We start from the raw sequence: 24,649 nt of genomic DNA on the forward strand, positions 1-24,649 counted from the left end.
GAGTCGACCGGAGGGAGCGGAGGAAGTGGGGAAGGCGGCGGGTTGGCGTTGTTGAGAGGGCCAGGAGTAGAGGGCCCAGAGTGTCAGCGAATCGATTGCGATCGCGCCTTAATTTTAGCACGATTCCCCAATCGAGCTACATAATTATGTGACCTGGTTGGAGACATAATTTGACAACAAACAAGAACGCCAGAGAATCAACAGACAGGCAGAAAATACAGAAAAAAAACTCAGCCGTATGAAGAGCACAGGAACAAGAGTCATGATGGCTGCCGTAAAAAGAGGGCGCTAGCCAGCGGGACAAAGGGGAGGTTACCTACTTCCGGGAGGTTATCGGCCGTAGTTTCATTTTCTCCGCATAGGCGGATAGTAGTTTGCACAGGACAGGAATGTCAGACCCCTGCCGGAGTCTGCACTAGTTGGGTCACGGTTAACCCATTAATGCCCATGCACCTTGTGAGGGTGCACTTACAAAGTTCTTTCTACAGTAATGTACAAATACAAAATTAGATTTGCTTTGTTTCGAAGATGTTCCAGGGACACTTTTGAAGTTACTGACATGCTTCATTAGTTGCTTCCCTTTCACCACCTATTGCATCATCCGACTGAAAAAGAAAGATGGCTTCAACATCAAGTGGAGAAAGTAAGTCTCAACAGAATGCAAATTGAAATATATTTATTATTCATTTATATCTAGCATCTTTGTCCTGTTCACAGTACAGTCAATATGTTGCTTTGTGTGAATTAGGAAAGTTCCATGCATTTTTCCTAAAATATAAAATGCACCCTAGGAGGGTGCAGCGGGCATGACTGAGGACACTGTTTCGACACAGAAGTGCACTCCACTAGGGTGCGATGGGCATGAGAGGCAACAGTGTATTGCAATAACTTTTAAGTATTGTGTGTGTGTGTGTGTGTGTGTGTGTGTGTGTGTGCGTGTGTATGTGTGTGTGTGCGCACGTGCATGTGTGTGTGTGTGTGTTTATGTGTATGTGTGTATGCATATGTGAGCGTGTGTTCATGCGTGTGTGTGTTCATGCGTGTGTGTGTATGTGCGTGTGAGTGTGTGTGTGTGTGTGTGTGTGTGCTTGTGTGTGCTTGTGTGTGTGTGTGTGTGTGTGTGTGTGCGTGCGATATGTGCATCTGTGTGTGGGTACATTTTATGAGGTGAACTGAAAGGTTTCGTAAATTTGTTTTTACAGGTCAAGAAGAAGATACACTACCCATGATGTGCTGAGAATGCTGGAAGAGGATGACTTTGTAGACACAACCATCTACATCACACCTCCTGGTGAAGGGCTGGACAGTGATGAAGACAGCGGCGAGGAGGGAGCGACACCTCACAATCTGAATCGTCCACAGCTGTTAGCTGAAGCCCAAGCCCAAATTCTTCGCCCTGATGGTCAACAAATAGAACTTGACGAGGCCCAAGAACCAGAGAGACAGGATGTACCACCAGCTCCTGCTGCCCCTCCACCACCCCCTGGAGAACCTCGTCAGAGACAGGATGTACCACCTGCTCCTGCTGCCCCTCCACCACCCCCTGGAGAACCTCGTCAGAGACAGGATGTACCACCTGCTCCTGCTGCCCCTCCACCACCCCCTGGAGAACCTCGTCAGAGACTTGATGTACCACCTGCTCCTGCTGCCCCTCCACCACCCCCTGGAGAACCTCGTCAGAGACAGGATGTACCACCTGCTCCTGCTGCCCTTCCACCACCCCCTGGAGAACCTCGTCAGAGACAGGATGTACCACCTGCTCCTGCTGCCCCTCCACCACCCCCTGGAGAACCTCGTCAGAGACAGGATGTACCACCTGCTCCTGCTGCCCCTCCACCACCCCCTGGAGAACCTCGTCAGAGACAGGATGTACCACCTGCTCCTGCTGCCCCTCCACCACCCCCTGGAGAACCTCGTCAGAGACAGGATGTACCACCTGCTCCTGCTGCCCCTCCACCACCCCCTGGAGAACCTCGTCAGAGACAGGATGTACCACCTGCTCCTGCTGCCCCTCCACCACCCCCTGGAGAACCTCGTCAGCTGCAGGCTCCCCGCATTGCGCAAAACCAGGCACAGCAGCAGCAGCAACAAGGGCCACGCAGATGGAGACGAGAAGATCTACCCAGAGATGAACTTCGTACACAAAGGCCCTGGGAAGATGCTCCTGATCCATGTTTCTTAGAACAAAACCTCAATCCATTAGAAATCTTTGAACTATTCTTTGATGACGAAGTGATTGATTTCATTGTTCAGCAGACAAATCTGTACGCAAACAGAGATAAAGGGAATCATGAGTTCAACACAAACAGAGAGGACATGCGTATTTTCCTGGGGATAATCCTGCTTTCTGGATATGTCCAGCTGCCAAGGCGCCGCATGTACTGGGAATTGAACACTGACTGCCACAATCGTGCTGTCTCTGCAGCGATGAGTAGAAACAGATTTGAAGACCACCTGCGATACCTTCATCTTGCTGATAACAACAACCTGCATGTTGGGGATAAACTTGCAAAGGTCAGGGATTTCTTGGCGCTGATCAATGAGAGATGCTTGCTGTTCTTTCCTCTGCAAAGAGACCTGTGTGTGGATGAAAGCATGATCCCATACTTTGGCCGACACGGCATCAAGCAGTTTATCAGGGGGAAACCAATCCGGTTCGGTTACAAACTGTGGTGCTTGGCAGACTCCAACGGCTACGTCGTGCAGTTTGAACCCTATGCTGGTGCTAGAGGTGCACAAGGATACGGCAGGCTGGGACTAGGAGGCACTGTCATCCTGGATTTGATCTCTGAGTTACCAGAACGTTGTTTCCACCTGACATTCGACAACTACTTCACCTCTCTTCCTCTCCTGGCAGAACTTGTAGCTGCTGGCATTGGTGCCACAGGGACCATTCGAAAAAACCGTGTTGAGAACTGCCCACTGAGAGACAGTGCTCAGCTGGCAAGGTATCCAAGAGGTGCCACTGACTTTCGTGTCAGTCTTCCCACTGGAGTCCACAGGACATTCAACTCTGGGTTGGAGGTGACCACCCTGTTAGGACTCGAACCCACATTCTCCCAATTGCCAGTGCATGATGCTATTCACAACCACAACAGCAGCTTGTACTCTAATTGTAAAGAACACAGTTAGTGGGAAATTTTCTTCCCTTTAGATCACTGAGACATGGCTTGCAGGCACTAGCTTGGTGCAAGTAAGAAGCTGTATAATTTCAATATATTCATCAATTAATAAACCCTTGTGTGGACCCACCAGGAGACAAGCTCCAACCGGCAAAGCAACAGAGGTCCCTAAGAGACACCCCCCCTCCCCTTCCCCCATCCACAATGTCATAATCAATCGGGAACCTGTTACAGGTGGTCTAAAAATGGGGGAAACGAAACAAAACTGGATGGGCGCAATAGCCGAGTAGTTAAAGCATCGGACTGTCAATCTGAGGGTCCCGGGTTCAAATCACGGTGACGGCGCCTGGTGGGTAAAGGGTGGAGATTTTTACGATCTCCCAGTTTCAGTTTCACTTTCTCAAGGAGGCGTCACTGCGTTCGGACAAATCCATACACGCTACACCACATCTGTTGAGCAGATGCCTGACCAGCAGCATAACCCAACGCGCTTAGTCAGGCCTTGAGTGCATGCTTACATATTTGTGTACCTATGAAAGTGGATTTCATTTTACATAATTTCGCCAGAGGACAACACTCTCGTTGCCATGGGTTCTTTTTCAGTGCGCCAAGTGCGTGCTGCACACGGGACCTCGGTTTATCGTCTCATCCGAAAGACTAGACGCTCAGTTTGATTTTCCAGTCAAACTTAGGAGAAAGGGCGAGAGCGGGATTCGAACCCACACCCTCACGGACTCTCTGTATTGGCAGCTGAGCGTCTTAACCATTCTGCCACCTTCCTCCAACGATCTCCCAGGTTAACATATGTGCAGACCTGCTAGTGCCTTAACCCCCTTCGTGTATGCAAGCAGAAGATCAAATACGCAAGTTAAAGATCCTGTAATCCATGTCAGCGTTCGGTGGGTTATGGAAACAAGAACATACCCAGCATGCACACCCCCAAAAACAGAGTATGGCTGCCTACATGGCGGGGTAAAAACAGTCATACACGTAGAGGCCCACTCGTGTGCATACGAGTGAACACAGAAGAAGAAGAAGAAGAAACAAAACTGGGGGGAAAAAAGAAAAAGAAAAGAATGAAAGCAGCGTGTGACACTGACCTTGACGATGAGGTTGGGGTCGACCTCCTTGACCCTCTCAGTGTTGCTGGACGACTCCACACAGCCAACAGGACTGGTCACATGGACGTCAGCATGGGCAGGCACCAGTGCCCCTCGCTCGCCCCGCGACCTACACACAGCACAGTTACCACACTATCCATAGCACAGTGAAAAATGTGTACAGCTACCACACTGTCCATAGTAACAAGAAAAAGTGTGTATAGTTACAACACTATCCATAACAATTACATAGAGAAAACAGTGTACAGTCACCACACAGAGAAAAGTTTATAGTTACCACACTATCCATAACACAGAGAAAACTGTATAGTTACCACACTATCCATAACACAGAGAAAAGTTTATAGTTACCACACTATCCATAACAGAACAAAAAGTGTGCACAGTTACCACACTATCCATAACACAGAGAAAAGTGTGCATGGTTACCAAACTATCCATAACACAGAGAAAACTGTATAGTTACCACACTATCCATAACACAGAGAAAACTGTATAGTTACCACACTATCCATAACACAGAGAAAACTGTGTATAGTTACCACACTATCCATAACACAGAGAAAAGTGTGTATAGTTACCACACTATCCATAACACAGAGAAAACTGTATAGTTACCACACTATCCATAACACAGAGAAAACTGTATAGTTACCACACTATCCGTAACACAGAGAAAAGTGTGTATAGTTACCACACTATCCATAACACAGAGAAAAAGTGTATAGTTACCACACTATCCATAACACAGAGAAAAGTTTATAGTTACCACACTATCCATAACACAACAAAAAGTGTGCATAGTTACCACACTATCCATAACACAGAGAAAAGTGTGCATGGTTACCAAACTATCCATAATACAGAGAAAACTGTATAGTTACCACACTATCCATAACACAGAGAAAACTGTATAGTTACCACACTATCCGTAACACAGAGAAAAGTGTGTATAGTTACCACACTATCCATAACACAGAGAAAAGTGTGTATAGTTACCACACTATCCATAACACAAAAAAGTGTGTAGTTTACCACACTATCCATAACACAGAGAAAACTGTATAGTTACCACACTATCCATAACACAGAGAAAACTGTATAGTTACCACACTATCCGTAACACAGAGAAAAGTGTGTATAGTTACCACACTATCCATAACACAGAGAAAAGTGTGTATAGTTACCACACTATCCATAACACAAAAAAGTGTGTGTAGTTTACCACACTATCCATAACACAGAGAAAACTGTATAGTTACCACACTATCCATAACACAGAGAAAACTGTATATTTACCACACTATCCATAACACAGACAAAAGTGTATAGTTACCACATTATCCATAACAGACAAAATAGTGTATAGATACCACACTATTCACAGCAAAAAGAAAAGTGTGTACAGTTAACTAATTATCTAACAATCCATATATGAGAACAACTGTGTATAGTTTCCACACTTTCCATCACACGAAGTGTGTCTAACTATCACTATCCTTCACAAGAAAATCTGTGAATAGTTACCACACTATCAATAACACAGACTAAAGTGTGTGTAGTTACAACACTATCCATGACACAAACTGGAGTGTGCAGAACTTGACGCCATATCATGGTTAACACAGAATAAGTGTACAGGACCCTGACCCTTGCATTACCCTAGATCTAGTGTCTCTGTTGGTGGTATGTGGTGGGAGGGCGGGGGGGTGGTTGTGCCCTGTCAGCCCTGCTTGTGCCGTGTGCAAACTTGCACCTTTGCAACTGCAGGCTTGGTCCAGCAGCCATGATCAGGACCAGCTACAACATGACCTCCAGAATCTAGCAGTCTGGGAGAAGAGCTGGGACATGAGTTACATCCTGCAAAGTGCCAAACTCTCCGCTTCACAAGAAGCAGGAACCCCCTCCATCACTCATATGACCTGCAACGCCACACCCTGGACACCATCTCATCAGTTATGTACCTGGGCATCACGATCCAGAGAGAACTGAACTGGGATGACCACATTAACAATATCTGCTGCAAAGCTAATCGAACCCTGGGCTTCCTTAGACGGAACCTGAAGATCAGTTCTATCAACATCAAAGGAAGAGCGTATAAAGCCTTTGTATGCCCCTTGCTGGAGTATGGCTCATCCATCTGGGACCTCTCCACTAAGAAAAACACTAACAGACTGGAAGCCATAAAGTGTTGAGCAGCTTGCTTCATCCTGGGCAGATACCGGAACACCTCAAGTGTGAACGATATGCTAGAGTCGTTGAGCTGGCCCTCTCTGGAGAAGCGACAGAAGACATCCAGGCTCTTTATGCTGTACAAAATCTACATCAGTCAAGCCCACTGTCCGAACCTCAAAAGGAAACTCATCCCACTGCCGTCTTGCCAATGCCGAGAACACAACCAACAGTTTTCCATCATCACCACCAGAACACAGTACAGACGCTCTTCATTTTTACCTAAGACCATCAGAGACTAGAAGAACTGCCTGCCCTTGTGTCAAAGGTATCCAAGCACTGAAGCAGTGAACATCACTTCCAGTATCCCCCACCCCCCAACGCTACCTCCCCCACCTATCCCACTACCTTCTGTCCACCACGCCCCCCCCCCCCCCCCCCCAGCCCCCCGACCCCCAGTTTTAGGTACCAGAATAATCAACCCGTAAGATTGTGGGCCCTCAGCAATGAAGATGGTGCGGTTGGTACTCTCGCTCTCAGGGGCAGGTAATTCGGTGTTAGTCCCTATCTGAACTCTAATGCTCAACGTGGTGGCGTGAGCTGCCCAGTTTATATATGGTACCACCATAAAATCTTTTTAATGATACTTCATGTTTTAACACAACCATGCGTACAAAATTCAAGAAAAATAAAATCGAAAATTGAAGTAATTAAAAGCATATCGTTCACGCTTGAGGTGTTCCGGTATCATGCCCAGGACGAAGCAAGCTGCTCAACGCTTTATGGCTTCCAGTCTGTCAGTGTTTTTCGTAGTGCAGGGGTCCCAGACGGATGAGCCATACTCACCAGAAATCATTCAGTTTTATCATCGTTGTCTTTTTTATTTATGTATTCATTTATTATTATTATTATTATTACTGTTATGACTACTACTACTACTATTACTTTCTTATATCATAATTATTATTTATTTATCTATTTATTCATTCATGTACGCTTATAGCTGACTTCATCAAGTTTCTGAGCCTTATACATATTAGTAGTGGTAGTAGTTTTTTTGTTTGTTTTTTTTTTCTAAAGGCCTGACTAAGCGCGTTGGGTTACGCTGCTGGTCAGGCATCTGCTTGGCAGATGTGGTGTAGCGTATATGGATTTGTCCGAACGCAGTGACGCCTCCTTGAGCAACTGAAACTGAAACTGAAACTGAGCACAGCCTCTCCCTAATGCTATCCAAGACCGTCTGTGCATGGAGAAAAGTCACATCCTTTAAGAGGTGGTACCATTATATAAACTGGGCAGCTCACGCCACCACGTTGAGCATTAGAGTTCAACAACGACTGCAGCAGAATGATCATCACTTCATACGAGTTTCTTCAGAGTGACGTTCGTTTTCCAATCGATTCAACCAGCTCTACCTTTCATAACTAAGATATTCTGACAAACACTTAAAGTCCAATTCTGAAATTTAAAAATAAATCATTGAAGCAACCAGTCACACTCGAATAAGATAAGAGAACCTGCTTGAACCAGCGAAGTCGATTGCCCACTTATGCCTTCGTCTGCCCGACATCTTTCTTTGCTGCGAAGCTGTTGTCAGTGAGTGTCAAAACTGATCGATAATATGAAAAAAGAAAAAACCCAACAGTTTCAACCATAGACTAAGCAGTATCATTTAAAAGATTTTATGGTAATTCTGAATTTATTTAAATGCAATATATATTCTTTTTAAAGCTTTTGATTACTTCAATTTTCGATTTTATTTTTCTTGAATTGTGTACGCATGCGCAAAGTGTATTACTCCCCAAATCTGTGAAACGAATACAGAGACCCAGATTTTTTAGGCCAGTAGCCCGCACCTACTGGTCCCGCTAATATTTGTTCTCATGTTTTAACAAACAGACTTTCCAATGGTAAATTTCTGTTTTCAGAATTTCATTTTGCAATTTTCAACCTTAACCGGCAAAAAGATGTTTCTCTGCATCAGCAACCATTGGGAAGAAGAACAATAACTCTAACGACTTGAGTATTAAAATGGCGACGCAGGACGTTCGTGCGGAGGTATGTCATTAAATTTTTCGCTTTTATTGTGTAAAAGTTGAATGGTAAATTAAACACAGATTCTTAGGTGTGGCAATCTCATCAACCGATTGGAAAGCCCCCCATTTAGAAGAATGGAAATTGTGAAAAACAACTTGATCACCAAAACAAACACATCAGGCACGTGTTTCACTTCTAAGTTGTAGTTCTACTCAAATCCAGTGGGCACGTGTTTCACTTTTGTTTTGTCCATGATGCTTTATTTCTTCGCATACCCAAAAGGCAGACCGAAGAACATATTAATTATGTCAGTGGCCTCGGGGAGGTTGATATTAGTTTTTGTGACCACCGTTGTAGTATATGTTCGTGCGTATGCTTGTGTGTGTGCTCGCGCGCGCCCGTACGTGTACGTGTGTGTGTGTGTGTTGTGGATTCTGGTGTCGTGTATACATGTGCGCGCGTATATATGTGTGTGTATGTTCTGGGAGCATTGGTGTGTGTGTGCTGGGAGGGGGCGGTTTTGGGAGCTAGGCGCAAGTGTAACTGAAACAGTGAATGATTGTATTGCCGTAAAATTAAAATTGCAAATTACATCACACTGGGAAAACATTACATACCTAACACCAAAGTTACTTCAGATTTTAGAATACTAAACTTATATTTGATACAATATGTATGATTATATTTCTCATAACTGAACAGCGGAGATATTTTAGTGTGCCTTGTCAGTTTTTGATGTAACAATATTGAGCTCAGTGACAGTAAAAACATGATGTATACTCTCACAGTCACACACACACACACACACACACACACACACACACACACACACACACACACACACCACCCCGTATGCAAACAAGAAGTGAACAAACATGCACAGAGCTTTATGCAACACCAAATGACTTCATAAGTAATCATATAATACCATTTGTGAAATTATCAATCTTTGTTTCAAAGTGAATAAAATTCTCAGATAATCATAATGGTTTTAGTATTCTGCATATATTTTATATATCATAATACATATGTTTGTCAGAATGGTGTGCATGAAGAAGCCATCGTCCAGAGCATGAAAGATGCTCTGGAGGCTGTGAAGGGTGTGGCCAGTCATGAAGCCATCACACAGGGCTTCAACGCCAAGGTCAGTTCCCCTTCACTTGTTCTCATTACTGCTCCATTTCTTTATCATTTAACATTAACCTGTTCACTGCCTCTACATGATGGGTTGACTCATCTTACATTTGATTGTCTGTAGCAGTATTGTTACCCACAATTTTCTTTGTCTGTTTTCCCTGTAAGCTGTATTTTTTAAGAGGATATAAATGATTGAAATGATTTGTTTTCATTGACTGATGAATTGTTACGTTCTTTTCTCTTAACAAAATGTATCTTGAATGTCATACAATACATGTTGATGTTTGTCAGCAAATTCCTAATAAAAAGAAAAGTACATGATATATGCATCATGAATGTCATACAAACTGATGCTTGTCTGCAAATTCCTGATAATATATATATATATATATATATATATATATATATATATATATATATTGTATGTGATAGACAAAACATCATTGTCTTCTTTTATGTGTACTTTTCATTATGTTTTGAGGTTGTCTTGCTTGACTTTGAGTCACTGTTTTCAGATCAGTCAGTAACTAATGATGTGATCCTTGTGGTGCATGTGTAACACTTTATATTATGCTTGCGAACTCATAACAACGAAATTGCCAAGTACAATTAGCTGTCCTGACTGATATGGTGATGTGTGTGTGTGTGTGTGTTGCGTGCGCGTGCGTGCATGTGTGTGTGCGTGTGCAGGGCATCAGCCTTCTGGAGACGAAGAACCAGCTGATGATGCAGTACCTTCAGGACCTGGCCCTCGTCATCGGCAAAAAACTGACTGGTCACTCCATCAAGGACCACCCTGCCATCTGGAGACTCATTCAGAACCGCACGGTACACTGTGCTGTCATTTGTCAAGTAGCTGCGGCAGTTGTAGTTTGCGTTTATGTGTGTGTGTGTTCAGGGGATGGAGGGAGGGAGGGGTACGGGGAGGGGGGGGGGTTTCGTCTGTGTGCGTGCGTTGGGGGGATGGTGGTGTGTGTGTGTGTTGTACTACTCCATCACAGACCACCCTGCTGTCTGGCAACTGATTCAGAACAACATGTAAACTGTCCTCTTGTGTGTGTGTGTGTGTGAGTCAATACAGACATGTTTATGTAAATCCAATTTCTTTGCATCTGTAACAACCTTTATCCTTGTTACATGTGAATTCATCTCTCCAACCTCCTGTACTTATGTAACCGTTTTTATTGATTGACATTTTCTTGAAGCTGCCCATGGAAATAGAGTAAAATGATAGATGCACTGAATCTGATATATTTATTGGAATTGGAAACAGGAATAAAACCTAATGCAAATTTTATGTAAACTGGTATGTATACAACATCAATACCTGCCAGAAATATGGATATATAAAAGGGCAGTAATGTTTGTTTGGACAAAAGGCCTTACTCAGAAAAGTTGTCTATTTAATTGAGGTTCATAAATGATTTTGGCAGGAAATTCATTCATATCTCATTTATATATTGTAACTAGCCACCAGGATGACAGGATGTTGGTCATCTGTCTTTGACCAATTTGATAAAATTATTAGCCATACTTGGACATGACAAAAAAATATATAGCTGTTGTTCCCACCTATTTTGTTGAGTTTTGTTTTGAGGCTCAGAAATGTATACATTATAAATTATTGATAGCTCTCCTGTCTGTTGTCCACATTGTGCAGTTTTTAGAGAAGACGGTGGCCATTGAGGAAAAGCTGAAGTATGAAATCAGCAAACTGGTGAAGAGACACCGATTTGGAGACTCGGGTAGGTCTGCCTGTTGCTCGGTAATGGTCACGTATGTGTATGTTTGTGCAGGCAAGCACATATTCATGCACACACATGCTCACATCGATAATGCATATACCCACTCAGACACATGTACATTCCTATGTACACATATGTGCATCTTCAGTGAACACAGACACAATAACATGCACAAATGCATGCGAACGCACATGTACGCATGCACATATGCATGCACACACGCACGACACACATGATTAATGTCACCTAAAGTGAAAAGACATTGAATTAAAGAGATAAAGCACACACACACACACACACACACCTGCACGCACGCACGCACAGACGCGGACACACACACACACACACACACACACACACACACACACACACACACACACACACACACACACACACACACACACACACACACACACACACGCACGCACGCACGCACACCACACACACCACACACACCCACACACACACAGCCCTTGCTGCCTGAAAAGGCAAAGGGACCTCTAACTGTTTTGCTTCGAGTTCAGTTGTTGAATTATCTGTTATCATCACAGTAACATCAATAACAGCTTTTATTGTTTCTGAAATCTGTTTTCAGGGGAACCAGATGGACTGAAATTCAAACCGAACATGGACAATTTCAATGTGGAGGTGAGTTTTGCTGACTGATGAGATGTACTTATAAACAAGCACTTTTAGTTTTACAGAAAATTCTGTTTTTCTTTGTCATTTGTTCAGAAACTTTTGTGCCTGACATCCTCTTTGAGTCTTGGTGTAAATGAAGTATATTGTTTTTATGGCATTCCTTTTTGGTCACAACAGATTTTTCTGTGTGAAATTTGGGCTGCGGTCCCTGGGGAGATTGCAGAGCCATGGTTCTCCCCCCTTGTTTTGTTGGTGAATTTTGATGGCCCAGAGTGTCAGCGAATCGATTGCGATCGCGCCTTAATTTTAGCGCGATTGCCCAATCGAGCTACATAATTATGTGACCTGTTTGGAGACATAATTTGACAACAAACAAGAACGCCAGAGAATCAACAGACAGGCAGAAAATATGGGGAAAAAACTTAGCCGTATGAACAGCACAGGAACAGGAGTCATGATGGCTGCTAGCCAGTGGGACAAAGGGGAGGTTACCTACTTCCGGGAGGTTATCGGCCGTAGTTGCTTTCGTTTTCTCCGCATAGGCGGATAGTAGTTTGCACAGGACAGGAATGTCAGACCCCTGCCGGAGTCTGCACTAGTTGGGTCACGGTTAAGTATGTGTAATTAAACGTAATTTTAGATAGAAAATTTCCTTTATGCTTTAGTGCTTGTTATTCTCTTCCAATATGTGAAATGTGAACAGGATTTGAACTGACGTATGTGAGTTGTTTTTTGTGTGACTTTGCAGTCTGACGATGAAGATGACGACGACGAGGAAGAGGACGAGGAGAAAGACAAGAGCAGTGATGATGACGACGAGGAAGATGGGAAGAGGAAGGACGGGAAGGGGGTGTACAGACCTCCCAAAGTGGCTCCCATGCCTTACAGTCAGTTTGTGTGTTGGTGGATGTGTTTGTGCCTCTGTGTGTGTGTGTGTGTGTGTGTGTGTATACAGACCTCCCAAAGTGGCTCCCATGCCTTACAGTCAGTTTGTGTGTTGGTGGATGTGTTTGTGCCTCTGTGTGTGTGTGTGTGTGTGTGTGTGTGTGTGTGTGTGTGTGTGTGTGTGTGTGTGTGTGTGTGTGTGTGTGTGTGTGTGTGTGTGTGTGTACAGACCTCCCAAAGTGGCTCCCATGCCTTACAGTCAGTCTGTGTGTTTGTGGATGTGTTTGTGCCTCTGTGTGTGTGTGTTAGTGTGTGTGTTACTGTGTGCGCGCGCGCGCGCGTGTGTGTGTGTGCGCGCATGTTTGTGCATTTATGTGTGTATGTGTATACAGACCTCCCAAAGTAGCCTCCATGCTTTACAGTCAGTTTGTGTGTTTGTGCCTCTGTGTTTGCGTGTGTGTGTGTCTGTGTGTGTGTGTGTGCACGCGCGTGTTTGTGTGTTTATGTGTGTGTCTGTGTACAGACCTCCCAAAATGGCCTCCATGCTTCAGTCAGTCTGTGTGTGTGTGTGTGTGAAAACAGACCTCCCAAAATGGCCTCCATGCTTTACAGTCAGTCTCTGTGTGTGTACAGACCTCCCAAAATGGCCTCCATGCTTTACAGTCAGTCTGTGTGTGTGTGTGTGTGTGTGTGTGTGTGCAGACCTACTAAAGTGGCCCCCATGCCTTAACAGTCAGTTTATATGTGTGTGTGTGTGTGTGTGTGTATCTGTGTCTAGTTTCTGTAATATTCTCTCTACATTAAGTTATCACTTTTTTGTCCTTTCATCCTTTTAGTTCAGAGTTATGCGTGAGTGTGATTGGTTATGAGTGGAATCATTTTGATTTGTCTTCGTCATAAGATTTTGAGTGCTACACAGATATAATATATATATACTATTGTTTTATTATTAATATTACTAAGGACTTGCACCTTTCTGTCAGTGGCTTCCTTTTGCTTTCAGCACCGTCATTCATGCGAGTATCTTCCGCCGATTTTAGAGGTCTGTCACACACAGTAGTGTTGGTTTCTTCTGTTACTGTTTCTGTGACCAAGCTTTTTTAGGGGACCAGGTTGTTAGCCCCATGCCCAACCTTCCAACACGGAGAAAGCAAAAGTAGCTAACGGCTGATAACGTCCCATTAGGACTAGTAGATTACCTCCATTCGGCATCCCGTGTTTATTCTGTTTTATTGTCACATATTAAGCGGTGAGTTTCTCTGTGTGTGCAGCAGCGGACGAGAGTGTGGAGGAGAAGGAGAGGCGCGTGAAGCGACGAGCGCTGAGTAACACCCTGCTGGCAGACCTTCGCTCTGAGATCCTGGATGAACCGGAAGAGATTGTGGTATGTCTTGGAATTATCGTATTGTGTCTTGTTGTGTATTGTGGTATGTCTGGGAATTATGGTAATGTGTCTTGTTGTGTATTGTGGTATGTCTTGGAATTATCGTATTGTGTCTTGTTGTGTATTGTGGTATGTCTCGGAATTATGGTATCGTATCGTGTTGTGTATTGTGGTATGTCTCGGAATTATGGTATCGTATCGTGTTGTGTATTGTGGTATGTCTTGGAATTATGGTATTGTATCCTGTTGTGTATTGTGGTATGTCTCGGAATTATGGTATCGTATCGTGTTGTGTATTGTGGTATGTCTCGGAATGATTGTATGGTACTGTATCGTAATAGGTATTGTGGTATGCCTTGGAATGATGGTATCGTATCGTATCGTGTTGTGTATTGTGGTATGTCTCAGAATTATTATATCGTATTGTGTTGTGTATTGTGGTATGTCTTGGAATTATTGTATTGTATCGTGTTGTGTATTGTGGTATGTCTCGGAATTAGTGTATTGTATCGTATTGTGTTGTGTATTGTGGTATGTCTCGGAATTATTGTAGTGTATTGTATTGTGTTGTATAATGTTGTGTTGTATTGTGTTGTTTTGGATTGTTATTTGAATTGTATTGTGTCTTAGTCTTGGTTTGTGGGCTGCGACTCCCATGTTCCCTTGTATACACAAGTGGGCTTTTACATGAATGACCAGTTTTACTCCCACCATGTCGACAGTTATTGTCCTGTTTGGGGGAGACATTGTACTGTATCATATTGTATTGTATTACTCTTTTGTCACAGCAGATTTCTCTGTGTGAAATTTGGGCTGCTGTCTCCAGGGAGAGGAGAGAATACCACTACAGTGCAATGCCGTCCTTGTTTTGTGTTTTTTTTTATCTGAATGTATTTGTTTTCCTGTCAGAGTGGATTTTTTTTTTTTTTTTTTACAGAATTTTGCCAGGGACGACTCTTTTATTGCTATGGGTTCTTTTGTAACCATTTAACCCCACTGTATTGATGATAATTGTTAGCACTGTGGACCCCTATCCTAATGAAGCAGAGCACATTATACATACCCGTTGTTATTGTTATAATTAGTATTATCATTATATTTATCACTTATTATTATTGTCACTATTGGTTTTTTGTTTTATGATGGTGGGTTTAGAGGAGGATTAGCTTTACTGTTGGGGGTTATGAGCGTCTGGTTCCATCACTGAATGTATCTGCAGAAAAAGGTTTTTTGATCTGTCAACAGGACTCCGCAGACCTGCACAGATTGCATGCTGACCGACAGCGGAAAGAGAGAGAAGAGTAAGTACAGGATAGGTGTGAGCGTATGATGTAGGTAATTGGTGTGTGGGAGAGCGTTAGTGTGATGGGTGTGAGCGTATGATGTAGGTGATTGGTGTGTGGGAGAGCGTTAGTGTGATGGGTGTGAGCGTATGATGTAGGGGATTGGTGTGTGGGAGAGCGTTAGTGTGATGGGTGTGAGCGTATGATGTAGGTGATTGGTGTGTGGGAGAGCGTTAGTATGGTGGGTGTGAGTGTATGATGTAGGTGACTGGTGTGTGGGAGAGCGTTAGTGTGATGGGTGTGAGTGTATGATGTGGGTGATTGGTGTGTGGGAGAGCGTTAGTGTGATGGGTGTGAGTGTATGATGTAGGTGACTGGTGTGTGGGAGAGCGTTAGTGTGATGGGTGTGAGTGTATGATGTAGGTGACTGGTGTGTGGGAGAGCGTTAGTGTGCAAGTGTGCAAGAGCCACGAGAAATGCGACCATAAGGAAAGTTTTCAATGACTAGTGAAGTTTTCAGTTCATTGACTGGTTCTGCACCCTCTTACCATTCTGACCTGGTAAAGATTTACAGTCCACCTCGCCCTGTGTCCTTCGTCTGAGCCACGCATGTTTTAAACACCACGTTACATCCCATGGTCTCTAAACATTGGCGCACAGTGGTCCTTGGTTGTGGAAATCTCTACCCTCAGAATATCAGACTCTGTTCTGCTGATACATCCTTCAGATCTGATCCCAAAACAGATTTGCTCAAAAAATTATTATTATCAGTAGTTGTGTTATCATTATTATTATCATTAATGTTGTTTTGTGATTGCAGGTATGAAGAGAAATACTTTGTTCGAACCTCAGTGTCCAAGAAAGAGAAGGTGAGTGTGTGTGCAGGTGTTTTGCTGTGTGTTGTGTCAGTGTGACATGGCCTGTGTGCAGGTGTTTTGCTGTGTGTTGTGTCAGTGTGACGTGGCCTGTGTGCAGGTGTTTTGCTGTGTGTTGTGTCAGTGTGACATGGCCTGTGTGCAGGTGTTTTGCTGTGTGTTGTGCCCCCTGTGTCAGTGTGACATGGCCTTTGTGCAGGTGTTTTGCTGTATGTTGTGTCAGTGTGACCTGGCCTGTGTGCAGGTGTTTTGCTGTGTGTTGTGTCAGTGTGACATGGCCTGTGTGCAGGTGTTTTGCTGTGTGTTGTGTCAGTGTGACATGGCCTGTGTGCAGGTGTTTTGCTGTGTTGTGTCAGTGTGACTTGGCCTGTGTGCAGGTGTTTTGCTGTGTGGTGTGTCAGTGTGACATGGCCTGTGTGCAGGTGTTTTGCTGTGTGTTGTGTCAGTGTGACATGGCCTGTGTGCAGGTGTTTTGCTGTGTGGTGTGTCAGTGTGACATGGCCTTTGTGCAGGTGTTTTGCTGTATGTTGTGTCAGTGTGACATGGCCTGTGTGCAGGTGTTTTGCTGTGTGTTGTGTCAGTGTGACTTGGCCTGTGTGCAGGTGTTTTGCTGTGTGTTGTGTCAGTGTGACCTGGCCTGTGTGCAGGTGTTTTGCTGTGTGTTGTGTCAGTGTGACATGGCCTGTGTGCAGGTGTTTTGCTGTGTGTTGTGCACCCTGTGTCAATGTGACATGGCCTGTGTGCAGGTGTTTTGCTGTGTGTTGTGTCATTGTGACATGGCCTGTGTCCAGGTGTTTTGCTGTGTGTTGTGTCAGTGTGACTTGGTCTGTGTCCAGGTGTTTTTCTGTGTGGTGTGTCAGTGTGACATGGCCTGTGTGCAGGTGTTTTGCTGTGTGTTGTGTCAGTGTGACATGGCCTGTGTGCAGGTGTTTTGCTGTGTGTTGTGTCAGTGTGACATGGCCTGTGTCCAGGTGTTTTGCTGTGTGTTGTGTCAGTGTGACATGGCCTGTGTCCAGGTGTTTTGCTGTGTGTTGTGTCAGTGTGACATGGCCTGTGTCCAGGTGTTTTGCTGTGTGTTGTGTCAGTGTGACATGGCCTGTGTGCAGGTGTTTTGCTGTGTGTTGTGTCAGTGTGACATGGCCTGTGTCCAGGTGTTTTGCTGTGTGTTGTGTCAGTGTGACATGGCCTGTGTGCAGGTGTTTTGCTGTGTGTTGTGTCAGTGTGACCTGGCCTGTGTGCAGGTGTTTTGCTGTGTGTTGTGTCAGTGTGACATGGCCTGTGTGCAGGTGTTTTGCTGTGTGTTGTGCACCCTGTGTCAGTGTGACATGGCCTGTGTGCAGGTGTTTTGCTGTGTGTTGTGTCAGTGTGACATGGCCTGTGTGCAGGTGTTTTGCTGTGTGTTGTGCACCCTGTGTCAGTGTGACATGGCCTGTGTGCAGGTGTTTTGCTGTGTGTTGTGTCAGTGTGACTTGGCCTGTGTGCAGGTGTTTTGCTGTGTGGTGTGTCAGTGTGACTTGGCCTGTGTGCAGGTGTTTTGCTGTGTTGTGCCCCCTGTGTCAGTGTGACATGGCCTGTGTGCAGGTGTTTTGCTGTGTGTTGTGTCAGTGTGACTTGGCCTGTGTGCAGGTGTTTTGCTGTATATATATATATATGATAGTCAGTCATGTCCGACTATGATCATCAGAACAGCAGAGGAGGCAACTGCTGTTCCGACTATTTGGGCTAGAATTTGATTATAGTGGAGAGTGTCTTGCCCAAGTACATCCCCACTCTCTCGGCCAAGAGGGTTTTAGGACAGTCGGCATTGGGATGGTTCCCAAAGGCCAACTAGCCCACAAAGCTGCAGCACTAAGAGCCAGTGCAATTTTGCCTCCTAGTTTGAGAGTCATAGTCCTTCACAAAAAGACTAAGCTGTAAATGGTTTCCCATTGACTGGAGAAACCATTGATAATACAGCTCTCACTCTGCTGTTGGCCCAAACGTAAACTTATGTCAGTCTGTGATATAAGCCAAGTAATAGCAATATAATTAACGTCACATTTATAAAGCGCTTTCAATCTGATCAAAGCATGTCAGTCAGACGTAAAACATACAAGATCACATACTCACTGACATACACATAAATAATACACACACACACATACACACATGCGCATGCACACTTGTGCACACATGAGCATGGAAGAAATAGATGTGGAACGGTAAAATACAGACCTGGAATGGATGCAGGCGTACGTGACTGTCAGCAGTAACAAGCCTCAGGATTACAAATGTGTACAACTGTCTGGTTCATGTGTGATGTTTGCGATAGCTCCAGTCCTGCCTGTGACAGTGATTTGTTCTCTGACAACTACACAAATTGCTTGCTTACAGGGCTAGAGACACTTTCACATTTCAACGGAGAATCTGTTCTTGTTTCCATAATTCACCTAATGGATTACAGGATCTTTTACATGCGTATGTGATCTGCATGTGTTTACACACGAAAGGAGTTAAAAACCCAACGCACTTAGTCAGGCCTTGAGTGCATGCATATGTATTTAAGTACCTATACCTATCAGAGTGGATTTCTTCAACAGGACCTTGCCGGAAGACAACACTTACGTTGCCATGGGTTCTTTTCCAGTGTGCCAAGTGCGTGCTGCACACAGAACCTCAGTTCAGGGTCTCGTCCTGAAAGACTAGACACCCAGTTTGATTTTCCAGTCAAACTTGGGAGACAGGGTGAGAGTGGGACTGGAACCCAGACCTTGAGGGACGCTGTGTTGGCTGGTTAACATCTTGACCGCTTGTGCCAGCTTCCTCCGTTGATGTGTGGCTGGTGGTGCTGTTTCAGAACAAGAGTCGGCAGGTGGCCACCATGGGGAGCCTGGAGGGGCTGGTGAGGTTTGACAGTTACTTTGGTGACGAGGATGCCAAGGTGAGTGTTGCTTTGTTCTGTCCACCTTGATGCATTTCTTTGTGTGTGTGTGAGTGGCTGGAAGTGTGTGGAAGTGCTGCTTCAACTATGGAAGTGCTGCTTTTTTCGTTTAATTCTTGTCCTACTCTGGTGATATTTGATTTTTGAATGAACTGTGATCTTTGTAGTTGCATACTTTGTCAAGAGAGAGACACAGAGAGAGAGAGTGTGTGTATGTGTGTGCGCGTGGTGTGTGTGTGTGTGTGTGAGTGTTGTGGGAAGATGTGCAACAGTCACACACACACATACAACAACATTTCTGCCTTTCTGGTTGTAACTTTTATTTCGTCTTTTCCTCTCATTTTATGTTTGACAATATCATAAGTTAAGAAGAGACGTATTCTGCTTGAATATTATATGTGTATCAGTGGAATTTTTTGTGTTCTGAACAAAAACTTAAAATCTAATAAACATGGTTGTGTGACTGACTCAGTCCTCTGGTTTGTTGCACAGAGTGGACCGCCCGCCAAGAAAAGGAGAACCTCTAAGGTAATTGTCTGTTTCCTTTAATTCTATTCATTATATTTTGTTCTAATTTGCTTTTGTTTGCTGTTGGGGAGGGGGGTTGTGTGCATAAACTGATGCATTCATTTGCAAAGTCGTTTTACTTGTTCTGTGTTTAAGAACTGCGAGTCCCACATTTACTCGTTTCTCCTTGGGGAAGGCTTTCATGAGCATGACTCATTTTTAGGCAGCCATACTACGTTTCCTGGAATGTGACATTAAGGTTGATCTGCCTTTAAAGTGTCGATATAAAGTCTTCTGTCTCTGCTGCAGGGATTCAAGGGGAAAGGCAAACCCAAGAAAGGAAAAGGTAAATGGTTTTGAATGGGGTTCTTTTTTCTTTTCTTTATTTTCTGTGTGTGTGTGTGTGTTAAACATCACCCCGTTTCAGAGAATTTGCACACACACACACACACACGCATGCAAACACGCATGCATGTATGTGCATGCATGCACACAGTCACACAGAGATGTACACACACAACTTATACACATGTGCATACACGCTCACACATACGTGCATGCCTGGCACTGCACACACGTCTCTCGCACACACACACACAACCATAAACACGTGCATGCACACACACACACACACACACACACACACACATGCCTGCACACACACACCTCTTGCACAGACACAGCATACACACATGTGCACACACACATGTATGCTTGCCTGCATCTCTTGCTCATGCACAGCATATGCACGTGTATGCCTGCACACACACATAAGGTATACACATGTGCATACAGATACACACGCATCTGTCCCTGGCCATCCCGACATCTGTTTGCCTGTCCTTTGCTCTTTTCCTTCAAACTGAATGATACTTGGATATGCGTCTCCTTTTCTTTTTGTCTTTGTAATTTAAATTTGTTAACACACTAGCTGAGATGTGCTTGTTTGTTCTGTCGTTGTTTCAGGAAAGAAACGGCATCATTGAAGCGGTGATGATGTATACAGCGGTGAAACCAGTGACTCATCAGAGATGATCCTCTGGCTGTGTTCGAGTGTGTGTGTGGGGTGGGGGGGGGGGGTGTATGTGGTGTGTGAGTGGGGTGTGTGAAGGCGGATTACAACATTTTTGCGTGTGTATGTGTGAGTATTTTTTGCGCATGTGTCATTGACAGAGGATGCTGTTTGTGACATGGAACTTTTGTGAGTTGGTGCTTTGTGGGTATGTGTTGAAGACAGGTTACACTGTGAAATGGAGCATAGAAATATGTTTCCATCTGTACACAGGTGTTGGTATACACAGATTGTACATTTGATGATGAGCTTCTGGACTGTGTGCATTTATCTGCAAAAGTAAAGGGGGGTGGAGGAATTTTTGTTTCCTGTAAGACAGCACTGTCGTGTGAATTTTCAGTTAAATCATGCTACAGAAGACCAGCATGTTTATACTGCTAGAAAAATGGGGGTAAATTCAAAAATTTGTTCCTGACTTTTTTTGTGATGTTCTCAAAGCTAAAAATTGTTTCATTCAGCTAGCTGTATATACACCATTCAAGGCTTTGCCATATGTCATGAGCCTTTATTTCCACATGTTAACCAAGCCAGGTTTTAAGCTACCTTCACAGATGTTACAACTTTGTCAATAAAGCGTGGTCCCTCACCCATACCAAAAGTTGTTGTTTTTTTTTGTGTGTGTGTAGTCACATTTTGGTGTGTGTATGTAACATAGATGTAATGTTTTATGTTAAAGCGTTTGTGTAAAGCACCAAGAGCAGACTTCTGGATAGTGTGCTATATAAGTGACCATTATTATTATTATTATCAATAAACAAAGGAATGAGCAAAAAAGTGTTGTGCATGGGGCCCGGCTCCACACTCTTCAAGGGAAGAGCCATGGGTCCTGGGAGACCCACAACACATGGCAATGCTTTAATCCTGCAGAAAAACAGTGACCCATGACATCCAGCAATGTATTACTCCTTCAGGGACAAAAGCATGGGTCACCAGAGACCCACAACAGTTGGCAAAGCTTTACTTCTTCAGGAAAAAAAGCATGGGTCACCAGAGACCCACAACAGTTGGCAAAGCTTTACTTCTTCAGAAAAAAGCATGGGTCACCAGAGACCCACAACATCCGGCACAGCTTAACTTCTTCAGAAAAAAGACATGGGTCACCAGAGACCCACAACAGCTGGCAAAGCTTTACTTCTTCAGAAAAAAACATGGGTCACCAGAGACCCACAACATACTGCACACAAAATCAGGTATAAGGTTATGGATGGGCTTAGGTTTGTAGTATTCACAAATAGGGTACATCAACCTGCAGTGGTGTTCTGAAGCAATTTTTGCTTGCACTGGGCTGGTGACGGGAAGAGGGAATGGTAAATTGTGGCAGTTACTAAGCAATGAGTTAGTTTTGCATCGGAACATGTCATTTGGTGTGTAGGAAAGCTGGATTCATTGTGTTTTTGTAAACCAGTCAGTGTGGTCCTGCATGAGCTTGAAATTGGATGCTGAAGTCAGTCACCTGAGATAGAGGGCAGAAGAAATGTCATGGAAGTCATTTGAAATAAAGTCACATGTATATATATATATATATATTCCTTTGTGGTAGTGGTTTGTGTGGAGGTGTGACAGCTGAATGTGTTATGATGAAACTGGAAGGCTTTGATTCTTAAATCGCAGTTCCCTCTAAATGAAGAAAAAAAATAAATGACAATAATAACAACAACAAAAAGATGTTCAGTCTCCTCCATTTTGTGAGGAAAATAATATACTAGAAGATCATCTTTTTTGTTGTTGTCACAACAGATTTCTCTGTGTGAAATTCTGGCTCATTCAGTGATTTACTATGTGGTCCATGCCTTGCTCCTCATTCTATGTATTGTGAAATCCTCTCATCATCTCTGGCCCTGCACAATGGACATGTTACTTTTTTGTACTGTACAAAACTCTTACACATCTGATCGAGGGATTAACGCACACCCTGTCTTGTGAAAGGTCATTAACAGATTCTTCAGAATGGTGTCTGAAATCAGAAGTGGGGAAGAGTTGGAAAATGAAACACTTCTCATGGATACAGGAAATGTAGCTAGTTTCAGACTGAAACAGAAATCCTGAATTTCAGCCCTGAATATATGCATATGTCACTCATTGGAACCATTTCCACTCTCTCAAATGACAGCCACCTGCTTCAGCCTCTTCCAGACTGTGACTCAGAGTGATGGCCTAGAGGTAATGCGTCTGCCTAGGAAGCGAGAGAATCTGAGCATGCTGGCTCGAATCACGGCTCAGCCACCGATATTTTCTCCCCCTCCACTAGACCTGGTGGTCTGGACGCCAGTCATTCGGATGAGACAATAAACCTAGGTCCCATGTGCAGCATGCACTTAGCGCACGTAAAAGAACCCACGGCAACAAAAGGGTTGTTCCTGGCAAAATTCTGTAGAAAAATCCACTTCAATAGGAAAAACAAATAAAAAATTGCACGCAGGAAAAAATACAAAAAAAAGGGTGGCGCTGTAGTGTAGTGACGCACTCACCCTGGGGAGAGCAGCCCGAATTTCACACAGAGAAATCTGTTGTGATACAAAAGAAATACAAACACAAACCACGGATGTCAAACAACTGTCCGTAACTGGAGGATGTTATTGTTAAGACAGAAGTCTGTAATTTTCCTTTCCACCTGTTTATTGTTAAGACAGAAGTGCTGTAATTTCCTTTCCACCTGTTTATTGTTAAGACAGAAGTCTGTAATTTTCCTTTCCACCTGTTTATTGTTAAGACAGAAGTCTGTAATTTTCCTTTCCACCTGTTTATTGTTAAGACAGAAGTCTGTAATTTTCCTTTCCACCTGTTTATTGTTAAGACAGAAGTCTGTAATTTTCCTTTCCACCTGTTTATTGTTAAGACAGAAGTCTGTAATTTTCCTTTCCACCTGTTTATTGTTAAGACAGAAGTCTGTAATTTCCTTTCCACCTGTTTATTGTTAAGACAGAAGTCTGTAATTTCCTTTCCACCTGTTTATTGTTAAGACAGAAGTCTGTAATTTTCCTTTCCACCTGTTTATTGTTAAGACAGAAGTCTGTAATTTCCTTTCCACCTGTTTATTGTTAAGACAGAAGTCTGTAATTTCCTTTCCACCTGTTTATTGTTAAGACAGAAGTCTGTAATTTCCTTTCCACCTGTTTATTGTTAAGACAGAAGTCTGTAATTTTCCTTTCCACCTGTTTATTGTTAAGACAGAAGTCTGTAATTTTCCTTTCCACCTGTTCAGTCTTCTCTTCTGTACCCTCTAGTCCTGTTCTTCTTGAAAATACTGCTGTCTCTAACCTAACAATGGCTTTTTCTTCAATCAGTCCGTCTCCCATACCACAACACATTACAGAAATGGGGTCAACTCCCTCATGGTCATCACTGATGTGATTAGATACCTGATGTTATTATGTCGCTATTAGTACTTCATAAATTACATTATGATTCTTTAACACCTTATCATCCAAAGCTAATGTTCAGCAGAATGCAGTAAATCCTGTCCTGTACATAGCCTTCTGCATACAACGTTCTGTTTCTTTTCACACAGATGATCCTTTTTCTCCTCTCCAACACATGCCCCCTTATCATTTTCTTTATGCCAGCTGTACTGTTCTTACCTTTCTTCTCTTTTTTAATCCATGCTACAATGTATATTTCTACCCGCAGAGATCGCCACACACACACACACACACACACACACACGCACATACACACACACACGTGTGTGGGTTTGGGTTGGGTTTTTTTTTCCTTTTTTTTCTTCTCTCTACACTGAACACACACACA

General features: G+C 43.7%; 2 protein-coding genes and 1 long non-coding RNA gene across 4 annotated transcripts in view; 1 reads left to right on the top strand and 2 right to left on the bottom strand.

Moving 5' to 3' along the window:
• Positions 1–8,002, bottom strand: part of LOC143285984 (ER membrane protein complex subunit 4-like) — a 32,311-nt gene extending 24,309 nt beyond the window's left edge. For both annotated transcript variants that reach the window (XR_013055740.1, XM_076593450.1), the window contains exons 1-2: positions 7,933–8,002; positions 4,223–4,352 (exon numbers count right to left, since the gene is read on the bottom strand). Coding sequence is in view for 1 of the 2 variants with exons in the window: in XM_076593450.1 (XP_076449565.1) it covers positions 4,223–4,352; positions 7,933–7,985 (183 nt within the window). In the remaining variant the exon portion in view is untranslated. The remainder of the gene's footprint in view (positions 1–4,222; positions 4,353–7,932) is intronic.
• A 244-nt stretch (positions 8,003–8,246) lies between these two features.
• On the top strand, positions 8,247–21,480 carry LOC143285978 (neuroguidin-like). The gene is made up of 13 exons (XM_076593443.1): positions 8,247–8,473; positions 9,492–9,596; positions 10,280–10,417; positions 11,250–11,334; positions 11,930–11,982; positions 12,725–12,863; positions 14,133–14,245; positions 15,491–15,546; positions 16,349–16,397; positions 19,240–19,323; positions 19,816–19,851; positions 20,140–20,176; positions 20,797–21,480. The coding sequence occupies exons 1-13, from the start codon at positions 8,447–8,449 to the stop codon at positions 20,814–20,816; spliced, it is 942 nt and encodes a 313-aa protein (XP_076449558.1). The 5' UTR covers positions 8,247–8,446; the 3' UTR covers positions 20,817–21,480.
• LOC143285979 (uncharacterized) lies at positions 21,394–24,543 on the bottom strand. Its single transcript, XR_013055738.1, has 2 exons — positions 24,097–24,543; positions 21,394–23,513 (listed from the first exon to the last, which is right to left on the bottom strand). It is a non-coding gene; the product is annotated as an uncharacterized LOC143285979 (long non-coding RNA).
• Positions 24,544–24,649: the final 106 nt, after the last annotated feature.

Source organism: Babylonia areolata, chromosome 9 (genome assembly GCF_041734735.1).
Source record: "Babylonia areolata isolate BAREFJ2019XMU chromosome 9, ASM4173473v1, whole genome shotgun sequence".
Classification (NCBI taxonomy): domain Eukaryota; kingdom Metazoa; phylum Mollusca; class Gastropoda; order Neogastropoda; family Buccinidae; genus Babylonia; species Babylonia areolata.

Coding starts and splice junctions, on each gene's coding strand:
- LOC143285978 (XM_076593443.1), top strand. CDS start 8,447: ATGGCGACGCAGGACGTTCGTGCGGAG. Junction 14,246..15,490: donor ATGAACCGGAAGAGATTGTG/GTATGTCTTGGA, acceptor ATCTGTCAACAG/GACTCCGCAGACCTGCACAG. Junction 16,398..19,239: donor CAGTGTCCAAGAAAGAGAAG/GTGAGTGTGTGT, acceptor GTGCTGTTTCAG/AACAAGAGTCGGCAGGTGGC.